General features: G+C 32.5%; 1 protein-coding gene across 1 annotated transcript; it reads left to right on the top strand.

Annotated features, from left to right (window-relative positions):
• The first annotated feature begins 272 nt into the window (after positions 1-272).
• On the top strand, positions 273-20,575 carry LOC106058769 (myb-binding protein 1A-like protein). The gene is made up of 35 exons (XM_056029675.1): positions 273-617; positions 2,775-2,882; positions 3,618-3,713; positions 4,005-4,076; positions 4,585-4,695; positions 5,418-5,540; positions 5,772-5,861; positions 6,888-6,984; positions 7,364-7,476; positions 7,853-7,948; positions 8,062-8,217; positions 8,425-8,501; positions 9,063-9,234; positions 10,103-10,202; positions 10,710-10,780; positions 11,117-11,167; positions 11,339-11,389; positions 11,650-11,760; positions 11,887-11,953; positions 12,360-12,502; positions 13,222-13,497; positions 14,016-14,152; positions 14,257-14,314; positions 14,705-14,815; positions 14,967-15,042; positions 15,149-15,198; positions 15,294-15,323; positions 15,530-15,594; positions 16,249-16,300; positions 16,487-16,558; positions 17,287-17,334; positions 17,702-17,767; positions 18,176-18,277; positions 19,197-19,300; positions 20,429-20,575. Exons 1-35 carry the CDS (start codon positions 459-461, stop codon positions 20,529-20,531), a joined length of 3,414 nt encoding a protein of 1,137 aa, XP_055885650.1. The 5' UTR covers positions 273-458; the 3' UTR covers positions 20,532-20,575.
• Positions 20,576-21,908: the final 1,333 nt, after the last annotated feature.

The raw sequence follows: 21,908 nt of genomic DNA, 5'->3' as shown, positions 1-21,908 counted from the left end.
CGCGTGTACACTGTACCGATCTAAAATCTAAATGATGAGTTGAGTAGATCTAGATTTAGATCAATATTCTTGTCGATTTAGATTAGAATAGTAATTTAGACTTCTAGTGCACTACTGCTATTCTAGATATATGTAGAGATCTAGACAAGTAGATCTATCGAGTATCAGTGTAACTGAGTACTCAAAGTGAGAGTGTCAGTACTCTGTGAAGTCTGTGACTGTGAGAAGTCTCAGTACTCTCTCAGTCTCAGTCTGTCACAGTCTGTGTCGAGTGAGTGAGTGACCGGCGAGTGACGGACTCACTGTCACTGGTAGAAACTAAGCAACTTTAAACTTTAGGAAACCTTTTCTAAAGTTGGCTTTACACTTGAACTTTTACTTTACTAAAGTTAAAGTGTGACAAAGTTACAAGTTTAAGAGTTTAAGTTTTACCTAAAATTAAAATATAAAATCATAAAATGCCTACAAAAGTCGAGCTGAATACAAAAATAATGGATACAGCAGTATTCAGACCACCTCAGGAAATATTAGATGTCTTTTGGAGTCTCTCTGATGGCACAGACGAAGAAAGAACTGCGGGGACGGTTAAATTGTGTAAACTCATTGAAAAATCCTCGGTAAATATTCTTTAAAAAGTTTTAAAACTACTTCTAGATTAATCTAGATCTACAGTAAATTAGTAAAGTGCGAAGTTCGAAAGCATTAAGCCTGCTGGCAGCAATTTTCAAGTTTGGATTTTTATAGCACCGTAACGGTCTGACCTATGAAAAAACTGATGGTATCCCTGAATTCCTCGTCCTTTTTTCTAAAAAAATAGATCGGATTTAATGTATCACTAGGCTTAGTAGTTAGTTAAAATTAAATATGAGGTCAAAGAGGTGTAGGGTAGGTATTGCCAAGCGTACTTTACCTCGATCGGATTTTTCCTCAGTTTGTAAGCTCGAATGGGTTGATGGAAGGTTCGAACAGATCAAAGAAAATATATCTAAAAACATGTTTTAATATATTTAATTTTCACTATAAAGTCATTTTCTTTTTACTCCAGCGCAAGAACACCATCCATTGCACCATTTCCCACCATCCACAACTTCAAATAGTCTCTTTAAGCTGATGTCTCTTTAAATAGTCTCTTTAAGCTGAAATAGCCTTAAGCCCATGACCCATTTCCTTCACTACCGGGTAGTAAAAAATAATAATTCCACACCTCCTGAGTTCGACCTGACCATGAACTTAGCCTTTACAAAGAAAAGGAAATAGTATGTGTCGGAAGTGAAGAAAAAAGGTGCATCCGCAGTAGCAATATAGTAGTAATTTGGTAAACATTCAAATAAAAAAGTTTTAGCAATAAAAAGTGAACCGTTCGAACCTCTATACAAATCAGGGCTTTTCGAACTTCGCACTTTACTCTATATAAGTATATTACTAATTTTCAGGACATCACAAACACATAATGATAATAGCAAGATTTACTTCTTCATAAGCCCATAGACTTGGGCTGAAATGCATTGTCTCTCTAATGTCAACATTCATCTTTAGTCTAGTTCCTAACAGTGCACCTTCTGCTCTAACTTTGAACAGCGGTGTGCAAGGCAGAGTTATAAAGGCAGCACTAAGGAACACATTTTTAGAGAACCTTTGGATAGCTGCAGATAGCAAGAGCAGGCTGACGAAATGCCAGCAGTCACAAAGATTCTTTTTTGAATCTGGAGTGTTGAAAGATTGCAGAGGAGCAAAGATTGTTCACCATCATAAACTAAAAGACAGGCGCCCCAAAGGCAGACCATGAGTATGGTGGCTTGATGACATAGAGGCAGATCTACAACAGCTAAAAGCCAAGGCATGGAGACGTAAAGCACAGGATAGATCAGAATGGAGAGATTGGCTAAAGTAGGCCAAGGCCCTCCATCGTCTGTAGTGCCACTGGGATGGACAGATGAATAGAGTGTTGAATGGTTTGTTCCTTTGGTACTGTGTTGCTGCCAGACGTAGTTGAAGAAATGGAGGGTCCATGTTTCATGCCCTGGTCAGAACAATCCTTCATTTTGTCATATATTTAATTTACCATTTTCTCTCATTGACCTCCCTAGTCCTGGCTTTATAAATATATTATTTATATATATTATATGTAATATAAATATGCATCATTTCTTGTCTCAGCAAGTAGCTTCACACTTGTATTTACGTTTGCAGCTTAATTGCGACCTACTCACTGAAACTTCTATTTGCAGTGTATTTATGTATATTGAGAGATATACTATTAAAATAGAGCCATTGTTTATCGAATATGTGCCTAACTGCCATCTGCGTTAGATGCTCTGTTAAAAGCTGGTCTTGTGAGTTGGGGTCAGGACTGGGTGGTGCATGTGATTCTTGAGTTCTGGGTTAGCAAGTGTAGGCTGACGAAATGTAAGCAATCTAAAAAATGTGTAGCTGTTAAAGGGTCCATGGTCCCATATTTTGCTATATTCAATTTACCATTTTTTTTCTTATTAAAATTTTGTCTCTAGTGCTGTCAATGTATAATAATACAACTTTACTTTTATAAGCATCGCAACTGAATGTTCTTTATTGTAGAGTACACTAGTGTGGGGAAGGCGATTAGATATAGTTAACATACGTATACTAGTTAAAATGTATTTAGATTAAGGACTATTAAAGTTGTGTTCAAACTAGTATTTAAAAAAATTGTTTTTCCAAGTAGTAAAGTGTATATATGTATTTTTTGTAGGACATATTTCATTTATCAATTATCAACTGAGCTCTATTATTTTCAGGATGACATTAAAAGACAAATCTTGAAGTATTGCCTTGACAGACTTATTCGTGGTCTGAGTTCTAACCGAAAGTTTGCAAGAGTTGGTTTTTCAGTTGGACTTGTTCAAGTAAGCAAATCAGTTACACTTGTAGGGAATGTATTAAAATAATTGTAGGAACATTTTTTAAACTAAATGGCTTGATAAAGTTATACAATTTTTTATTTCAGTTACAATGTAAAAACTGCCTTTAGTCAGTGGTTTACATATGTTTATAGTTATTGTCAAACACACAAAATTTGTTTGGAACTCTATTATTAATTAAAGTCCCCAAATGTGTTCAGGAAGAATATTTTACTACAACTTTATCAAAATGTTTAGAGACATGATGGCTGAGCGGTAAAGCGCTTGGCATCTGAACTGGGGTCCGGGGTTCAAATCCTAGTGATGACTGGGATTTTCAATTTTGGAATCTTTGGACACCTCTGAGTCCACCCAGCTCTAATGGGTACCTGACATTATTTGAGGAAAAGTAAAGGCAGTTGGTCGTTGTGCTGGCCACATGACACCCTTGTTAACCGTAGGCCACAGAAACATCATCTGCCCTATAGACCTCAAGGTCTGAAAGGGGAACTTTTTTTTTTCCCAAATGTTTGCTCAATATATTCATTAGTACCACAGCTGTGACCATTTTAAGAAACAAATGCAGCAACCTTCTTTATTTCATGAATAGTAATTCTGTACCTTCTTCTTGTGTCCAAAAGTTTTTGCAATAGTTGAAGGAATAAAGTTAAAGCACTTTCAATTTACACTTTGAACTTAATCATTTTTGTTTACACAAATTTTTTTTTCAACTATTTTCAGCTTTTACGACACTTTAAAGATCTGGCACTAACCAGCGTTCTAGATACAATGAAAGAAAAACTCAAACTTGTACATCAAGAGCAAAAGTCTAAAGCTGTAAGGATTCACTTTACTTATATTGAAGATAAGATTATTTAAGCTTGTGTGTTTTTAATGTTTATTATTCTAATATGAAGTTTAAAAAATCATGGCTTAGAGGTGTGACTCTTTCTCATTATTTAATTTAGTCTTATTTGAATCTAATAAAAGTATTAGTTTTCTTGCTACTATTCTGCTTTCCCTTATCTGCAATAAGATTTTTATTTTATTTTTCACCTTATAATTGATGTATACATGTTTAAACAAACACATTTTTATAAAGAATTATTATTTTTTAATCATCTGTAGGCTGTAGGAGATGTTTTCATGGGCCGAGCTTTTGCTATTTCAGCAATCATTCAGTCTGGTAGAATATCTCAAGTAAGTCTGTTCTTTATATTTTTATCTTGATGGTGTTAGACAGGGTGTGGAGGCTCACTGACAGATGGTAGCCAAGCTATGAGTCTAGCCATTAAATTCTATTCATATTTGGGATTTCTTTATATTTTTATCTTGATGATGTAAGACAGGGTTTGGAGGCTCACTGACAGATGGTAGCCAAGCTATGAGTCTAGCCATTAAATTCTATTAATATTTGGGATTTAAGGATGCTTCATTTCTACACTACATCTGACTTTTGTCTTTGAGTGTAAAGCTGGTTGGTTATTGTTCTGGACAGCCACATTTAGCCAGCCCAAATCTTATAAATCTTAAATGGAACAATATTGATATATATATATTATTAATAGCATTAATAATGTCTTTTGTTTCATGTTATACAATAAATCAGAAATCATACATTTATTGACATTTAAACAACACTAACGTTTTTGTGACTCATTTTGTTGAATGTTGTTTTATTTTGCATTCAAATATTTCTTTTCCTTAGTTGGATGATAGCGAGTTGGATTCAGTTTTAAATGAGCTGTTGAAAATGTCTGAAAAAAAATCTTACCTGAAGCCTGTCAGCCACAAAATTACTGAGGACTTAATTAGCCAGGTGAGATACTAGAACTAATTAGATTGATGTCTGCTTTGCAGAGCATGACAACAGCTAACAATGTTCTTGACTTGCTAAAATATTTTGTATTCTTTATAATATTATTATATCATAAATCCTTTTTTTTTTTTTTGAGTACTAATTGCTAAACTGGGTGACATAGTTTAGTTTAGCCCATAACCCAGAGTTCCATGGATCATAACCACACTCTGCTTCCACTTGTTAGCTTTAAATAATGATACACTTACAAGCTTAATATTACACTAAAGATCATTGAACTCAATAAGCGACACCAACACTAGACGCTGGATACATCAGATTCAATAACACACTCACATAACACAGGTTACACTCATCACCGATATAAACTTTCTTATCAAGCCTAGCCATTAAATTCTATTCGTATTTGGGATTTCGGGAACTCAATAAGCGACACCAACACTAGACCCTGGATACATCACTCAATAACACACTCACATAACACAGGTTACACACATCACCGATATAATCTTTCTTATCAAGCGGAATAACAACAAACACATACACATTAACACAATGTCAACAGAATAAACACTAGTAATTTCAATAAATTTAACTGATCAATTACTTTGGTTTAAGCCTGTCACTTGCTGTTTAAAAACAATAAACTGCAAACTAAGTAAATTAAATTATATTTACTGAGTGCTACATGTATTACTAATTGTGCCTGTCTTGTACCTCAGATTTCACCAGAAAAGTATGAAGCAAAGATTTGGCCGAAACTAAAAGTCAAGTTGCAATCTGGCTGGGAGCTGTGTACATTAGACAAACTCTCTCTGTTGATCAGATGTAGAGAAATGTTTCCAGTAAGCCAAATAAAAAGTAGTAGTTTTAATGATATTTTCTTGATATATAGATTAAAACAAAAACTGTACTGAGCCTATATATGCCTTTTAAGGCTGATGTATTTATTTCTATTTTACGCTCTTGTTAAGTGGTTATTGGTTTTATAGTCAAATTTGTTATTGTACACTTATTTGCAGCCTTTATAAGCATGTAATGTTTTATTAATTAATTTTTTGTTTGTTTTTTGTTAGAAAGTGACCAAGAAAAAATTTGTGCAGAAATACTGGGGATTTCCACTGTTTTCTGAAGACAATGATGACAAATTGTTGAAAGCAATCTTAGTAAGAAATGTCTTATTCCATTTCCATTTTATGCTAGTCAATCCTGTTAAATTAAGTCTAATGTTATGATAACTGACATGCAGTAGTTGTGAAGTGAAGAGATAAATTGCTACATTCATCTCCATTCTTGTTCTTTATTCTTGTAGCACACATTTAGACTTGTACACATAAATACAAAAATCACCGAGTCGACCCTACACATGAACTACATAAGTTACTGAGTATTTATGTTTGCAGCTTAATTGATACCTACTCACTGAAAGACTTTTTAGGAGTATAATGTATTTGAAAAATATTATTAGAGAATACAGAAAAAAATACTGTATACTGTCCCTTATCTTGTACATTGGATGACTGGCAGTTAAGACTAGATAATATCAAAAGTGGTGTCAGAAGAAGGTCATTAGAGAGGGAAGTGAAGGGTAGTTGAGGTTATTGGTGAGGGTCAGAGGTGGAGAAGATTTAGGGTGTAATTTCATATCTTTCCCGTTTTGATTATTTAAGGTGTCTGTTATAAATATTTGTTTCACTGAGACTAAGTGGTAACTTTGTCAAAAAAGTTCATCCATGAATATTGAAATAATATAAATAATCTACAGGTCCAATCATTCACATAATGAATCACTATATCACTCTCTTCGACTCTTTAAAAAAATAGCTTTTTAACCACTAAATCTTTGATTTTTTTATTTTTCTATTCCAAAGCGCTAAAACATAAGTAAATATGTTTAATTGCATACTATTTTCATTTCTTTTCCCATTTGTTTCCTTTTATTTTTTTATTGGAAATAAACAATAAGTCTTTGTACAAGCAAAAAGATGTTTCTTTTGGTACTCGGCTGAGTCAAAGTTGCCATTTTAAAATTTACATTTCTTTATCTTTGGACATGAAGACAAGTTAAATGCTGGCGGCCTTGCTCTCTATTTCAGGCATTCATTTTCATCCACCATGACTTTTATATATAACATGTAATTGATTTATTAACAAAGGACAAAAATTGTTTACTTTTGGTGATTTGTTTTCAGGACACTACTCAGAAAACAGAACTTCTTCTGGAGAAAATATTACCTCACATGCTCAAATGTGATAGAGATATTGTATCAATATGGAAAAGTATAGGAGGTACACAGTGTGTTGACTTTGTTGGTATTTATATCTTGTACATCATGTCAAAGATAAATATTAAAGGCTTTAGCCTTGCTTTGTCATAAGTCATACTTACTTAGAGGATTTTTTTTAATGAGTTCATGCATTATTTTTAGGGGGGAAAAAATCATTAATCACAAAATATTTATTTTTTTAAATGAAATAGTGTTTTTGTTTTTTAAATAATATCGATTAGAGGTTGGAGCTCTTCTGTTGTTAATATAATGGAACATGGCTAACAATAAGTAGCTTAACAACATAGTAACTTATTTTTTATACAGATATGTAAGCAAGCATGTATTCTTTACATATTTTGTGTTCTGTGTTACATTTTTGATGATGTTTTGGTTTTCAGAAAAACTGATGCAGTCCTTGCGTGACAATAGAAAAGAGTCTATGTCTCAGCGGCGGTGTGTTGGTCTACAGATAGCCACAAAACTTCTCTCCACAGAGTGTACATTAGAACAAGTTAGTTCATAATAATCAGTTTCCTTATCATGAAAAAATAGTTGTTTTACAACTGTGTATTTCATAGTTCAGTGCAAATTTTTAAAAAATTAATTGATAAATAAGATTTAGTTATATACATTAAAAAAATATAATTGATTTTTAATTAACAATCTAATATTTCATTATTGTGTCTCTTGTACATATAAAATATTCACTTTTGGCTTGTGTAATTTTTATTGGACTAACTCTTTCACCTAAGCTGTTGTTATTTCATTCCTTTCACTGTCTTTAAGAGGAAATGCTCTAGAAGTTTCTTGGTGTATAACAGCAGAAAAAGAAATTGTGTACATTTTGTTTTGTAATATTTCATTTCGCTTTATTTCATTTTTTTCAGCTGACAGAGTTTATTTTGTTCCCAAACTTAGCTCGATGTTTGTTTTACTTTTCAACCCAAAAGAATGATGTCCTAGAAAAATTGGCCGATGCTTTGGTAAAATAAAATATTTTTTAACAGTAATGTTAAATTTTCTTTGATCAACCCAACAATATCAACTATTCCAACTTGTGACGGCATTTCCTTTTTTTTTTTTTAATCTCTCCCAGTGTGACAAAGTGGTTGTAAAGCTCAAGGAATTTGATGCTAATACTCTTGAAATAGTCAAGCAAATTTGGAAATTAGAAGTATCATTGTCTGAACCAGAAAAATCTAAAATTGTGAATTTAGTCAGCTCACATAACTTTACAAGGATATTAGATTTGGTAAGTAAAAACATCGGGTAACTACACATAAAATATATCTTTTGGAGTATATACTTTTTTTTTATTATTCTAAGAAAAACAAAATTTAAAGATGATGTATTTGGATTTTATTCTCTTCTCTTTATGTATTAAATTTAAATCTATTACATTTATGGTTTCTTATTTTATTGAGATGTAATTTTTTTTTTTTATGTCAATTTTGTCTAGCTGTCTGAGTCCCAAGCCGAGAAATATGTTCACATTTTAACTTCGGCAGTTAAAGGAAAGGATAAATGGTCGATATTGTAAGTCTTGCTGGAGAGCTCAGTTTTACTTGTCTGTTTATAATTTTTAAAATTGACTTATAGATATTTTTATTCAATTTGTCAGCCCAATTTTTTCTTTAACTACCGAAAACTTGTGGTAGAATAAAAAATGGCTCATAAAAGTCTTAAGACGCTAACAAAAATCTTTGAAAGTGCAAAATCTTGATCTTAGACAAGTTAGAAAGGCTAGAAAATATAGTTATCAGTCAGTTCTTAATTGTGCTTATTTCAGTACTTAACACTGTGACTTTGTCATTTCAGTTTAGTGATTATGTGTCTTTATACCTGAAGTATTGTGTACTAATTTAGTATACAATTTCAATTTGTAATAATAAATTGTTAATTTTTTTTAAAGTGGATTTGAGTGTTTAGGAATCATTTTCTTTGATAAGATTGTATATTTGGTCACTAGATTTATGTCTAGAGTTACAACTATATGATCACCTCACAGTACCAGCAACACAATGAATGTATTATGAAATGGTATTAAAAGACTTTTCTGTTACTCTTTTTTTTAACATTCTTTTAAATCTTGTACAGATTGGATTCCCCGGAGAAGCAGACCAAACAGATTGAAAGCTGCTTACGTCATTTACAACACATAACCTGTTCACAGAAGCACACCACTCCGCAACTGCAGCAGTCTGTGCTGTCCTTGTTTTTAAGACTGGCATGTTTCAAAGTGGAGAAGAAAACTAAAAGCATTGAGCATGTGAGTGACTTTGGTAACTCTTTCAAAAAAGCTTATTATTTTAAATGGTCTATTTCAGTGATGCCTGAAATACTGCCAGCGGGCCAGATCTGACCTGCGACATGGTTCAATCCAACCAGCCGAAACTAAGTGATATGAATCCTCCCTCCAAAAAAAATAATTAAGTTGAAAAACGTATCTTTACCTTTGATAGGGCCTTCACTTTTTCTCTGATAGATTGGTAGGCTACCATGACCTTTAACATTTGTACTTTTGAGACATGGGACTCAGAATGTAGAATCTACAGATTTTTATCATTTTGTGGAACATGATGATACGCCGACATGTTCGTTTTATAAGGAATGTCTAGCTGGTAAAAAAAACGACATAGGGCCTAAAAATGGAATTAAGAAACAAATATGGCGGAATTCTTGGTTTGAGCAGCAAAAGAAAGATTTTTTATTTACGCCAAGACATTGAATGATTGATGGGAAGATTTACCTAAAAGAGTCAACAAAATGAGTCGTTGGTTAAGTTAGCTACAATGTTGCTCACATTTTAAGTAGAGAAATTAAGCTATTTTCCGACCAGTAAAAAAGGGATAAACTTCAAATATTCAATTAATTAATGTAAGTACTAGATTCCCACGGGTCTCTAATAAAATAGTTTTAAGTTAATTTTATTTCATTTTTGTACCTATACATTGATGTGGCCCGCGACATGATTGTTAGAAATTAAAATGGCCTTCAAGCCAAATTATGTTCGGTATCACTGGTCTATTGAATGTCGACATAAAATGAGAGATAAAATTAGTGTTTGTTATTTAGTGAATTAAAGCAGATAACTATAATTGCTTAATTACTGTTGTATTGATTCTCTTGTCTTACAGTGTGAGAGATGTTGTAACTATGACTTGGAAGACAGTCGACAAACTCTGTGTGAATCCTCCTTCTACAAATGTCTGGACAGTTTGTCCACCCTCAAGCACAGTAAGTCAGACTGGAACTAGGTCATAACTATTACAATAACTTTTCATATTGGGGTTGATATCTATATATTTTCATTATTAGATCTTTGATATATGCTTTATTGATATTGGTTAATTCCTTTGACATCTCTGTATGGGGGCAGATATGATGAATACAATATTACACAAGTTATAGAAACATTGGTAAAGATCATATAACAAAACTTAATGTGAAAACAAAGAACTTTTTATTCTATAGGACATTTCATTTTTCATCTGCAGTAATTCTCATGTAAATTTAAATCAGTCATCTCTTTTATTTTCTTGTGCTAACTTGACACAGAAAGAGATTTTTCATTTTGTTCCTATTACCATTGTAAATCAATACATTTTGTTTTTAACTGACTAAATACTTTAATTTTCTGCCATCTTCATTTCCAAATTATCTTTTTATATAAGAATGAACACTGTTTTTATAAGTTTTTTCCCCTACTGATTGTTATTGCTAATCTCAACTTATTGTATCCAGGTCAACACAGTAAATGGGAACAGTTTTCTAAATACCTTCAACTTTTATGTCATCTGGTGGAATACATTCAGGTCAGTTGTTTGTTTTTTTTTGAAAACATTTTAAAATTTGTAAAGATTTGTATTTTATCGTATCAGAGGTGTAGCTATAGGAGGAGGGAGAGGGAGAATTAGAACCTCCCCCCCCCCCCCCTGGAACCATACTAGAGAGGGAACCCTCAAATGAGTGAAGGGGGTTTTGTTTTACATTAAATATTATGCAAAATGCTGCCCCTCCCCCTCCCAATAATTGCAAATTCCATGCTACGACACTGCATCCTATAGTAGTATGTTTTTATGTTTAATAGTTGTGCAATATAATGATGTTTAAGAATGTTAATGAATATTATTGTTGTTATTATCTTTTAGACACTACTTACAACAGAAGACATCAAACCTTTAAATCCTTGGCCAGAGGAGGTAGGACAAAGTATTTTGTTGTTATATCCTATAGGATTACATTGGACAGCTTCCTGGACATTGTACATTTTTAGTCTTCTTTTTTTTTTAATAGAAAATACACATTTTTTTGTATTGAAAGTAAAATCCACATATGTTATGATTTGTTTCACTGTGTATATTTTTTTTCAGATAAAAAGTGAATGGAATAAACTCTTTGCTTTGGTCACCAATATTAAAAAGGTTTGGTAAATTTTTCTATTCATCATTAATCTCCAAAGAAGTCAAAATTCTTTTAATATTTTTTCTATGCAAGTAATAATTTTTTTAAACAAAATAAACCTTGTAAAATGCTGATTATTGTAAGTCAATGCTTGGTAATATTCATATGCACCTAGATCTATCTTACTTTAAAAAAAAAATTAATGTAATAAAAATAAACAAAATTTTCTTGCAATTTTAATACTGTCACATTTTATATGTTTGTTTTTTTTTTATTTCAGGAAGTTGAAAAAGAAAAAGATGTTTCTTTGTCGTCAGCTTTTCTTTTGTTGTTTTTATTTCTTGGTATCAATATGTTGACTGATTTCAAAACTTCCACCGATCTGTTAAAAGTAAGCTTTTAATCAACTTTTAAATTAGAAAATACATAGAATAAAACTCAAGTCTTGTACTTCAAGTCTAAAGAATGTGTAACTTTGTCTATTGGCTATGAACTAGTTGTAAATGTTTCTTTGCAGGATGTCTACATTTGTTATGAGCGAGCCACAAAAGAAAAGAAAATGAAGAAGAAAGACAATGAAGATGGTGAGTGATCTCATTTACACATCAGCCTTAACAGCTATAGTTGTTGTCACTAAACATATACGCCATAAATTTAAGTTTATGGCAGGAATCTTTAGTTTATGAGGAAAAAATATTCTTTGACAAATACTCTGTTTTGAGAAAATGGCCATAATGCATTGGAATTAATCAAAATGATAAGCAATTTTGGCTTACAAAAATTTCTGTTAATGGCTAAGATTGGATAGGCTTTCAGAACTTGACAAATTTCGACCTGTGACTATTTTTCTAAGCCACCACAGCTGCTCTCTTTTTTTTCTACAAATGATTTTTTTTTTTTTAAAGATTTTTCTATTACATTGTTAAAATAAATATTACTAATGAAGTGAGAAATATTGATGAGGTTTTTAAATTTGATTTTGTCAAACAGAGCCACACTGGGTGGAGGTAGTCACTGAAGTTTTGCTCAGCCTGTTGCTGTTACAATCTCACCTTGGTCGTGTCATCACCACAACAGTGTTCAAGGCCATACTAGGTCACATGACCCCGACAGCTGTTGGCCTGATTACTGACGTAAGTAGTTCTGGTGTTGCTTGTTTCTTCATAAAGTAAAAGTTTTTTTTTTCGTTGGTTGTTCAGAATACTTCCAAAATTTACCGCGCTCACTGTTGTGTCTGCAGCAATGCTTGTCTTCATAGTTGGGTTTCTATGTGTGCATGAACTATAATTCTAAAGTTTATTGTCATCAATTATGTGTGTGTGTGTAAACGTCATGCCTTAGTGTCTTGTACTTCCTGTTTGGAAGAAGATGTATGGGCTGAGGTTTGCTGTTGTACCACTGTGTTCACTGTTTCTCCATTGTAACAGGGTGCTAGGCCTTGGGGCAGTGTTAAGCCAGACTTTGGGATGTGGTTAAGCTAAGTCTTGACAGAGTTGAGCTAGGCCTTGGCCAGTGCAGAGCCTTATTTCTGATCTCATGTAGTTGTCAATGTTCCTGGGCCATGTATTAGTGTGTGAGATATGTTATTTAGTATTCATATGTTATGCTATACATTATATGGATTGATAGTGTAACACTCCATAATTTGTTGTAATATTCAACACCAATAGAACGGTGACCATTTATTTAAGGTTTGCAGTTAGTTCTTCAAAAGTTATTACTGCATTAGCTTGCTGAGTTGGGGAACCCGACAAATTTAAGTTTATAAACCTGATAGGGTTCGTGTTTTCTTTTTTTAATTCTTCACTCCTGTCCAGTGCCTGATGAAAACAGTATCTCTATCTGGTGACAGGTTCTCATACCCAAAAAGGTGGGTGCAGATGATGCAGGTGGTGTATTGGTTGACACTGGTGCTGGTGGTGATGAGGATGATGATGAAGATGAATTGGAAGACGTGGATGACACCAGCGGTGAAGATGAGGCTGAAAATTCCAATGAGGAAGACATGGAAGCAGATGAAGATGATGATGAAGAAGAAGAAGAGGAAGTTGATGAAACTTTCCGGAAATCTGTTAAGGAAGCCCTCGGTAAAGCTGCGGCAGATAAAGAGGATGAATCTGAGGAAGAGGTCAGTACCATTTTTTATTTAGTTTTTAAAATATTTCTAACTTTAAAATGAATAGTTTAAATAATTAACAGCTATTAAGCTTCAAGTAAGTTGTTTCTGAAACTTAAGCTTCATAGGTAAAACAAATCAAAATGAAGAGTTGTTTGGTATGAATTAAATGAATTGTCAAAGTGTTTTCATAGTTTGCATGATATCATAGCTAGTGGAAAAATACAGGTTACACAAAGACATGTGTAGAGATGGATAACAATAAGACATTCTTGTAGAGTTCCAGGAGAATTCAAGTTGAGTAATAATAAACATTGGGCACAAATACTTTTGTACTATAAAAATTTCTAAACTATATTTTGAAATCTCCTTTCATTGGTTACACAGTATCAGTAGATTGTTTGATACTAAAATGTAATAGAAGCGTGAGATGACTTGATTTCTATATGAATCTCTGAAAGTGCACTGTAGAAGCTTTTAATGACCTATTTATGAAATAATGATGTGCTTCTATTTATACAACTTGCCAGGAGTTGCCTGATCTGAGTGACAGTGAAATGTTCCAACTGGATGATATGTTGGCTGAGGTCTTCAGACAAAAGAAATTGGCAGGAGGGAAGAAAGCAAGACAAGAAAAGAAAAAAGAAACAGACAACTTCAGGATAAGGTAACCCAACTTTGAGCCAAACATCAACCTTTAATAGATAGTCTTCTTTTTTTTTTTTTCACCTGTTCAAGGATTTGAAAAAAGTTGTTTCCTTTTGTTCACAGAGTTCTTGATCTTGTTGAGACAATTATAAAAAGTGAAAGATGTGGAGATTTTGTTATCGTAAGTTCTCATGTTTCACTTGTTAGCTACATTATGTCAAGGATTATGGCAATGTGTTTTCATTCTCATTATGGATTACTACCCTGGGGGTATATTGCAGACAGTTAAAGGTGCCATCCTTGAGTTTACAGGAAGAATTACATCCCACGTACCTGGTTAAAAAGATTTTTAGGACAAATTAGGTTGAAATGAAAATGAACTTAAAGGGAGTGATAACAAAAAAGTGTTTTGTATTATTGCCAATTATTATAAGAGACTTACTTTATCAGAATGTCAAATAAATTTCAGATCCAGCAAAGTCATTATTTTTGTAAACACCTTTGCTTGTTACTTTGATTTGTTAATTTATTCTTAATGAAAGAAATGTTTCAATAAATATTTGTTCTTTAGGATCTCTTGAAGCCTGTGCTCCTGCTGATGTTAAAAACAAATCCAGTTGAAAATCAAGTTCTGTGTGATAAATCCAAATCTTTATTTGCTCTCTTAAGGTCAAAGGCCAAGGTAACATTTTATTTGTAAAAATTTTGTTTGTATTAATGAATGATTATTTCATTACAACATCATAATGTTAGCATTGTTTAAACAAAATTTACAACTCTGCAGCTACATAACATTTTAACAGCATTTTGAAAATCTGCTTGTTGAATTTCAGGGCCAGAAAGATTCAATTCACTCCGAAGACTATCATAAAAATATTCTAATTGAACTGATAGAATTAGCACAGTCAGGTGAGTTGTGTGGGTAGAGTTGAATTATTTTAAATTAAGTACTGAGGGATGGAGTAATGAAAATGCAAAAATCATTTCTGCATCACTTTTTTTTTCTTTCTTTCAGTTGTTGACTCCAATCATTTGCAAGCTGTTGCAGCTGCTTGCTTCACTGTGGTATGTAGACAAATTTGATAGACTTTGTGATCTTATTAGTTGGAAACAAAACATAATTTGTGAAGCTATTTAATGTTTTATGTTTGCTTCTGCAGATGAACTTGAGCTGTGGTGACATTAACAAGGTTGGAGTTTTGATCTTTTTTAATTATTTGTAATTGCTAATTTTTTTTCTTTTTTTTTTTTGCTTATTTCAAAGAGAATTCAATTTTTTTTTAGAAAGCAGCATTTTAATTTGATATTTTATGTTATTTTTTATTTGTTGTTTTGAATGAGGGTAAAAACAGTTTATTTTAATTCTATATTGTTTTTTTTTCTTCCGGTTATAAAGACGTCGCCAGCTCTACCTTCCCATTACGTAGATCTGTTGAGGGAAACTCTGCATAATGTTATCAAGTGAGGACCCTATTTTCTTTTTTAGTTTAAACAAATTATTTGTTCTTTCCTGAAATATCTGATGGTGCATTTCTTCAATTATGAATGAGAAACAATTCAATTTCATGGGCCTATTTTGAACAATTGTTCTAGTACTTGTTTCATTACTTTAAAAGTTCTTTAAATTCCAATCAGATAAGTTATCTAAAATGTAACTTTCAGATTTAAGAATTCTGGTATAATTAACAGCTTTTAAATGACTCAGTGAAGTTCTAATGTTGTCATGAATTAAACAGAAGAGAGCATTAGAAGGTGGCCATTGTTAATATGGATTTTTCATTCTATAAAGTATTGATTCTAGATTTAATGGTTGTTGTTACAGTGGATATTTTGAAAAATTGACACCTTTTTTTATGTAATAAGATTAATAAAAAAAAATTTATTTACAAATATAGCTTTGTCATGTTTAAAAAATTTTATTGAAAATATTGCTGATGATTTAAGTAACTGAAATTGGATACATTTCAGTGTAACTAACCTGATTAAAATGTAGAAGAAAACAAAGATTCTGTGCTCCATTGCTCTAGAAATAGAAAATATTGTTGTTGTTTTTTTCTATTTCTAAAAGGATGCAGTATGTTTTATTTCTAACATATTATGTTTGATTTCAAACAGAAAACCAAAGAACAGTTTACAATTTTTGTCACTGCTGATAGATTTAGATCCAGTAAGTTATTTATGATAGTAGACGATGACTGATTTAAATATAAGAAACAGATTGTCTAAGTAAGAATGACCGTTAAATATAGTAGATGATGACTGATTTAAATTTAAGAAACAGATTTTCTAAGTAAGAATGACCATTAAATACTTTTCTCTATTTTTGACCATTAAAGACTTTTCTCTATTTTAGATGAAGTTCCAAATGTTAGCGCCAGATGTTTTGAGCTGTTTGAAGGATGAATCTACCAAAACGCATAGCAAGGTGATGCATACTTTTCACTATTACTTCCTCTAACTTTCAACAATCACTCTTTTATACATTTTCATATTGTTTTGGTGGATTTTATGATATCTGAACAATAATAACAAAATATAAACTTTGTGACTTGCCTAATTTAACAGTAATACATTATTTTACATTATTAAAAATAATGTTGAAAAGTATCTTAGATTTCAAATAGAATGCATTACTACTATCTTACAGTCAATTTAACTGGCAGATTCCATCAAGAAAAATTAATCAAACAGACAAGTAGTGTTTTTTTTTTTTTCTAATTAATGTAAAAAAACAACTAAAACAACTATTGTCTTTTCTGAAAAAGAAATTGTGATTGTATTCAAAACTGATCCAATAGATGTAATATGATTTTCAGTAGTTAGTGTTCATTGATCAATAATTGAGTAGAAAAAGTTGTGCACAAGTCTCAAGCCGAGGTCTAAATTTTTAATGTGCAACATTTTAAAGTTATTTCCATTTAATTATTTGCCGGTAACAGATCTAAGTAAACTAAAGATATACAATAGATATTTGAAACTCATCTTCACATTATCCTCCTGTGTTATCCTTTATGTATCTTCTGTTTCTTTGGTAAACAATAATTTATATTATCAATATTTTGATGTTGTTTTTTTTTAACTTTTAAAGATTTCATAATAAAAATAGATTGTCTGAATGTGTGCATTTATTGTTACAATATTTCCATTCCTCAGATGATTTGCTGCTCCCTCTTGGTATCTCTTGCAAAAAAAACTGGCACAGTAAGTTTCATTGTAGTTCTGTGAATTTTTTTTTTTTTTTTTTTTTTGCTTTTAACCTAATTGGAATTTCTAGATCACTAACAGTTTTGTGCCGTTTTTGCTAATAGATTTTTTTTTTGTGTGAAAATCTACAAATGTTTAGTAAACTGCATCACTAAATAAAAAAAATACATTTTTGAAATAGGCTGTAGAAATTTTGCAGACGTATAGTTTAATTTTTGTTATTCAAATGTTGAACATTTCTTTAGAACTCTGAAAATCTTTTGTTTTGTATGTAACTGACAATCTAATAGTTAATTTAGTCTTACAGCAGCAACAGCAAGCTCCTATTGTGTACTGTCAAATTTAATTTTCTTTTTATTACTAGTTGAATGATGCAGACAAGAAGACATTACAGAAATGGATGACAGAGGCTCTATCATACATACAGGAGGTAGTGATGCTTTTTTGTATTCTTTAACTTATTTAACATGGATGGCTGCCTGGTTGTGTTGCATGAACTCTGCACTGTCGTTTGAATGATCTCTCTGGTCCTGGGTTGATGCCAGCTGCCATCACGTCATCCTGCAAAAGGTTTGGGCTAGGATGAATTTATCTTCAAAACTGCTGGAACAACTGAAATGTAAAACATTAGTAGCAAACTTCTATTCTTTAAAAAGTTATTGTTCTTATAAGTTGTTGTTTTTTTGTGTAGGGGAGTAATTCACAATAAATAAAAAAGAAAACATTGTGACTTTTTCTACATTTTTTATTATAATGATATGAGAATGCTGCACTCATTATTTGGCAAGTTATTTGTGAGAAGGTTTTAATTTGATTTTTTTTTTTTGTCATCTAACAGCTCATTCTGTCATTGGAGAAACAAACTTCAAAGGTCAAGTTCACCAACAATATTTTGTCCCTAGCAGTTGCACTACAGTCTCGCACTGACATTTTCCAACAGGTAATTAACCAGCTTTGGGTCCTATTGTAGTGAATGTGATTTAGGTATGTGTTTGTGGCTTAATATAGGAATTCCTCCATGTAATGATCCTTTCCCTTGGTTGAATGATGCAGCACATCGCATATGCTTTTGTACGTATGAAATCAAATTCAATTAGAGAAATTGTGTAGAATGTTAGTCAAACAGTGAAAATGCAGATTGCCATTATTAGTATGTATTTTGGTTTAATAGAGAACTTAAGATATCTTTGAATTTGTTTTTCTCATTTTTTTATATTGCACAACTTGCATGCTTCAGAGCATTATGTTCCAATGTCATTATTTCACCAGGGGTGCTATCTGGAAGAAGGTTTTCCGTGCTGCCTAAATAAACACAATTCTGCTTGAGTCCCCTTGATAGATAGCCAAGCCCAAGAGTATTTAGCCTCTCGCCCACACTAACCTCAAATTACATGTGAAGTTTTTCTAATTAATATATATGTGGTTAAAAAGGATACAATTGAAACCATCCAGCTCATTTATGTAGTATTTGTAATCACAACCTTCTTGTTGCCTGGCTCAAACTGTTTCACAGTGTTACCAATTATCCTTGGTTGAGCATACCTTTTTTGTTTGCGTTGATTGGGATGTGATGAAAAGCAGGTAATCACTCTCTGAGGTTCTCATGGAGATTGTGGTGGGGACTGAGATTTATCCAGGAAGAATATATAAATAATCTAAAAAAACAACCTTAAAGTCTTGGAGAGAATGTCACGAGAGACACAATTGAGACCCAAATAAAAGCCTATATTATTTGGTATTGTGATGTTATAAAGTCTCTATATGTATTATTTATGTAATATTTATTCTCCTATGTTTAATATGATTATTGTTTTTTAAATTACTTTTCATAATGTGTATCTTTTAATTGTAATCTCTAGAATCCGTTTGATGTCAGTGTTAGTAGCCACTTGTTGGAAATTAAATCTTCTTTCAATACAGACTTGAGACGCTTGGCCAATAAAATTATTGCTGCAATTGCCAGGTAGGGACTGTACATATAGTACTTGCTAGTAGTTTTTTGTTTATTGGAGGATAGAGGAATTTTGTATTGGCTTTTGTAGATTTTTATAAACCCACTCTGTCTGTCTGGTAAAAAAATTTTTAGGTTATTCTCCCACACCTAATCTTGGAGCAAGTTGAAATTTTACACAATCATGAAGTTGCCCTAAAAAAAAACAATTAGTAAAAATATCTCTAATTGCACAGATTTATTATTATTAGCCTAGATCTATTACAAATGTAATTACATGACTGATCAGAACTAATTGATACAATACACTTAAATATAAGCTTTGTTTTTTTAAAAAGCATTTTCTATATTTTTTACGATTAAAAACATTGTTTATAGTTTATTTCAATCTATATTTTTTAGACTGGTACTAGCCAGCATGCTTGAACTGAGAATACAACTTAAAAATGAATTATTAGTGAAACTAGTGTAGCTGAGTCAGAGATTATTGTGCAGAGAATGTTTCATTCTTATGTCCCTCATCCTCTCTGCTGCCATTCCTCCAAGTATCTAATTGTTACAAACAGTCAGAGATGAACTCTGGTAACAGAGCATGAAGGACTAGTTCTCATGTAGTGTCCTGGCCAGAAACTCTGCCTCATAGCTCCCATACAGATCCAGTCACTCTGGAGATACGTTACCCGCAGCTCTTATGCAAGAGATGCACCACCATCTAAGCTGACTCTCCACAGTGTTGGCAATGAGCATCGAAATACAGTCGAAACTGTGCAAAGAGTGCACCTATGGGCTGGTGCGTAACTGACTTTTTTTTAGCCTCCATCATGGATGGCCATTGTCTGCGCGACACAAATGCTGCCAGATTCCAGGGGCCTTGTCTGAGCCGTCCCAGGATTAAAGTGTACTGACAAGTTTCCCTCATTTTTTTTTTTTTCTGACAAATTTTACTTCTCAACTAATGTCTCAACCTGTCCATTTCTTGATCTCCTGTTTACTCTTTTGATTTATTTGTCTTTGGACATCAAGAAAAAAAACATTAACAAGAAATGATATGAGGAACGGGGAACAAATTATTTAAAAACAAAACAGTTGCTTATAAAGGAACTAAAGAAATTTATTTTTATTTTTTGTTCCTTCCTACAGGAGTCATCCAAAAGTAAAAGCTGCAACAGAAAAGAAACGAAACAAAGACCAAGTAGAAAATGTATCTGAAAATTCTCCAGCAAAAAAGAAGAAGAAAGTTTGAATAATTTCCTATGTCAATGTACAAATTAAATGTTTTAAAATATTCTTTCAAGTTGTCTTACAGATTTGTGTGTTATAAAAACATAATTATTAGTTCATCATATAAGCTACATTATATTGTTAGTGTTGAAAGTAGAATTTTAAAAAATTAATTTTTAGATTCAAATAAAACTCAATCTCATCTGTCCCTTGATCTTAGTCAGAAAAGAAGTTGAATATTACATATCATTCAAAGAGCCTTGAATTTAAATAAGGAGTGGAGGGTATAGTATGGGAGAGGGCTCTCATGTTTATAGAAAAGTAAAAGTGATTCCGTTAGAGCCTCTACTTTCCTATAGACAAAGCCTACATATACCTCCACAAAATCCTTCATTTTATGGTTTCGTTAAATTCAGATAGCTTCTCTTTTTTCACTCCATTTTTTGACTAAAAAAAAACCCCAAAAGTTAACATTTTTTAAAAATATTTTTTTTGACTTGATTAATGTCGCCAAACATGCGGCTACCTAACGACTGAAAGCATCTAGAATGTAGAGTTATGAATAATGTTAATGAAGATGTAACCATATATGCAAGTGAGACCTGGACACTGACAAAGACAACAAAAAATCTACTAAATACTTGGGTACGGAAAATACTTCAGAAAATCTTTGGTGCTATGTAAGAGGAAACTGGGTGGCGGACACGCACAAACCATAAGATATATCAATATTGTTAGAAGACCCAGAGAACAGACTACGTTGGGAAGGTCACCTCGAAAGAATGTTAGAGAACAGAGGAGACCCAAAGGCAGACCTCGAATGCGATGGATTGATGACGTGGAGCTAGATCTACAACAGCTTGGGGTTAGGGCGTTGAGACGAAAGGTCCAGGAGAGATCTGAATGGAGGGATGTGTTGAAGCAGGTCAGAACCCTCCATGGGCTGTAGCGCCACTGGGATGGATGTCAGGGTCGTAGCTAGGAATTTTCCATCGTTTGGGGCCCCTGCATTTTGCGTAATATTTAATTTTTATTATAAAAAACACTCAGGTGGGGACCCGGGGGGGGGGTTCAAAAATCCCCCCCCCCCCAGCTACGCCACTGATGGATGAATGTATATAAAAATGATTTACTTACTTCAGAAATATAAATTTTATTACGGTACTTAATTATTTAAGCAGCCTAAATCGAAATGACAAACTGTCACCGTGAGTAGTTTGAGTGTAAATCCTTGACTCAATAGAGGAAGCCAAACAAACGTCACTTGGTCTAATATTTGGCTTTCATGCCAGAGTTTACCTGGTGCTGCACTGCACTATATACGAGGTTAAGTTTTCGAAACCAGCTTTGTTTTTACAGTGACTCGATTTAAATCAATGAGTGATTCAAAAAGAAACAC

This window comes from Biomphalaria glabrata, chromosome 5 (assembly GCF_947242115.1).
Source record: "Biomphalaria glabrata chromosome 5, xgBioGlab47.1, whole genome shotgun sequence".
Taxonomy (NCBI): Eukaryota; Metazoa; Mollusca; class Gastropoda; family Planorbidae; genus Biomphalaria; species Biomphalaria glabrata.
This window is presented reverse-complemented; position numbering and strand designations above follow the sequence as displayed.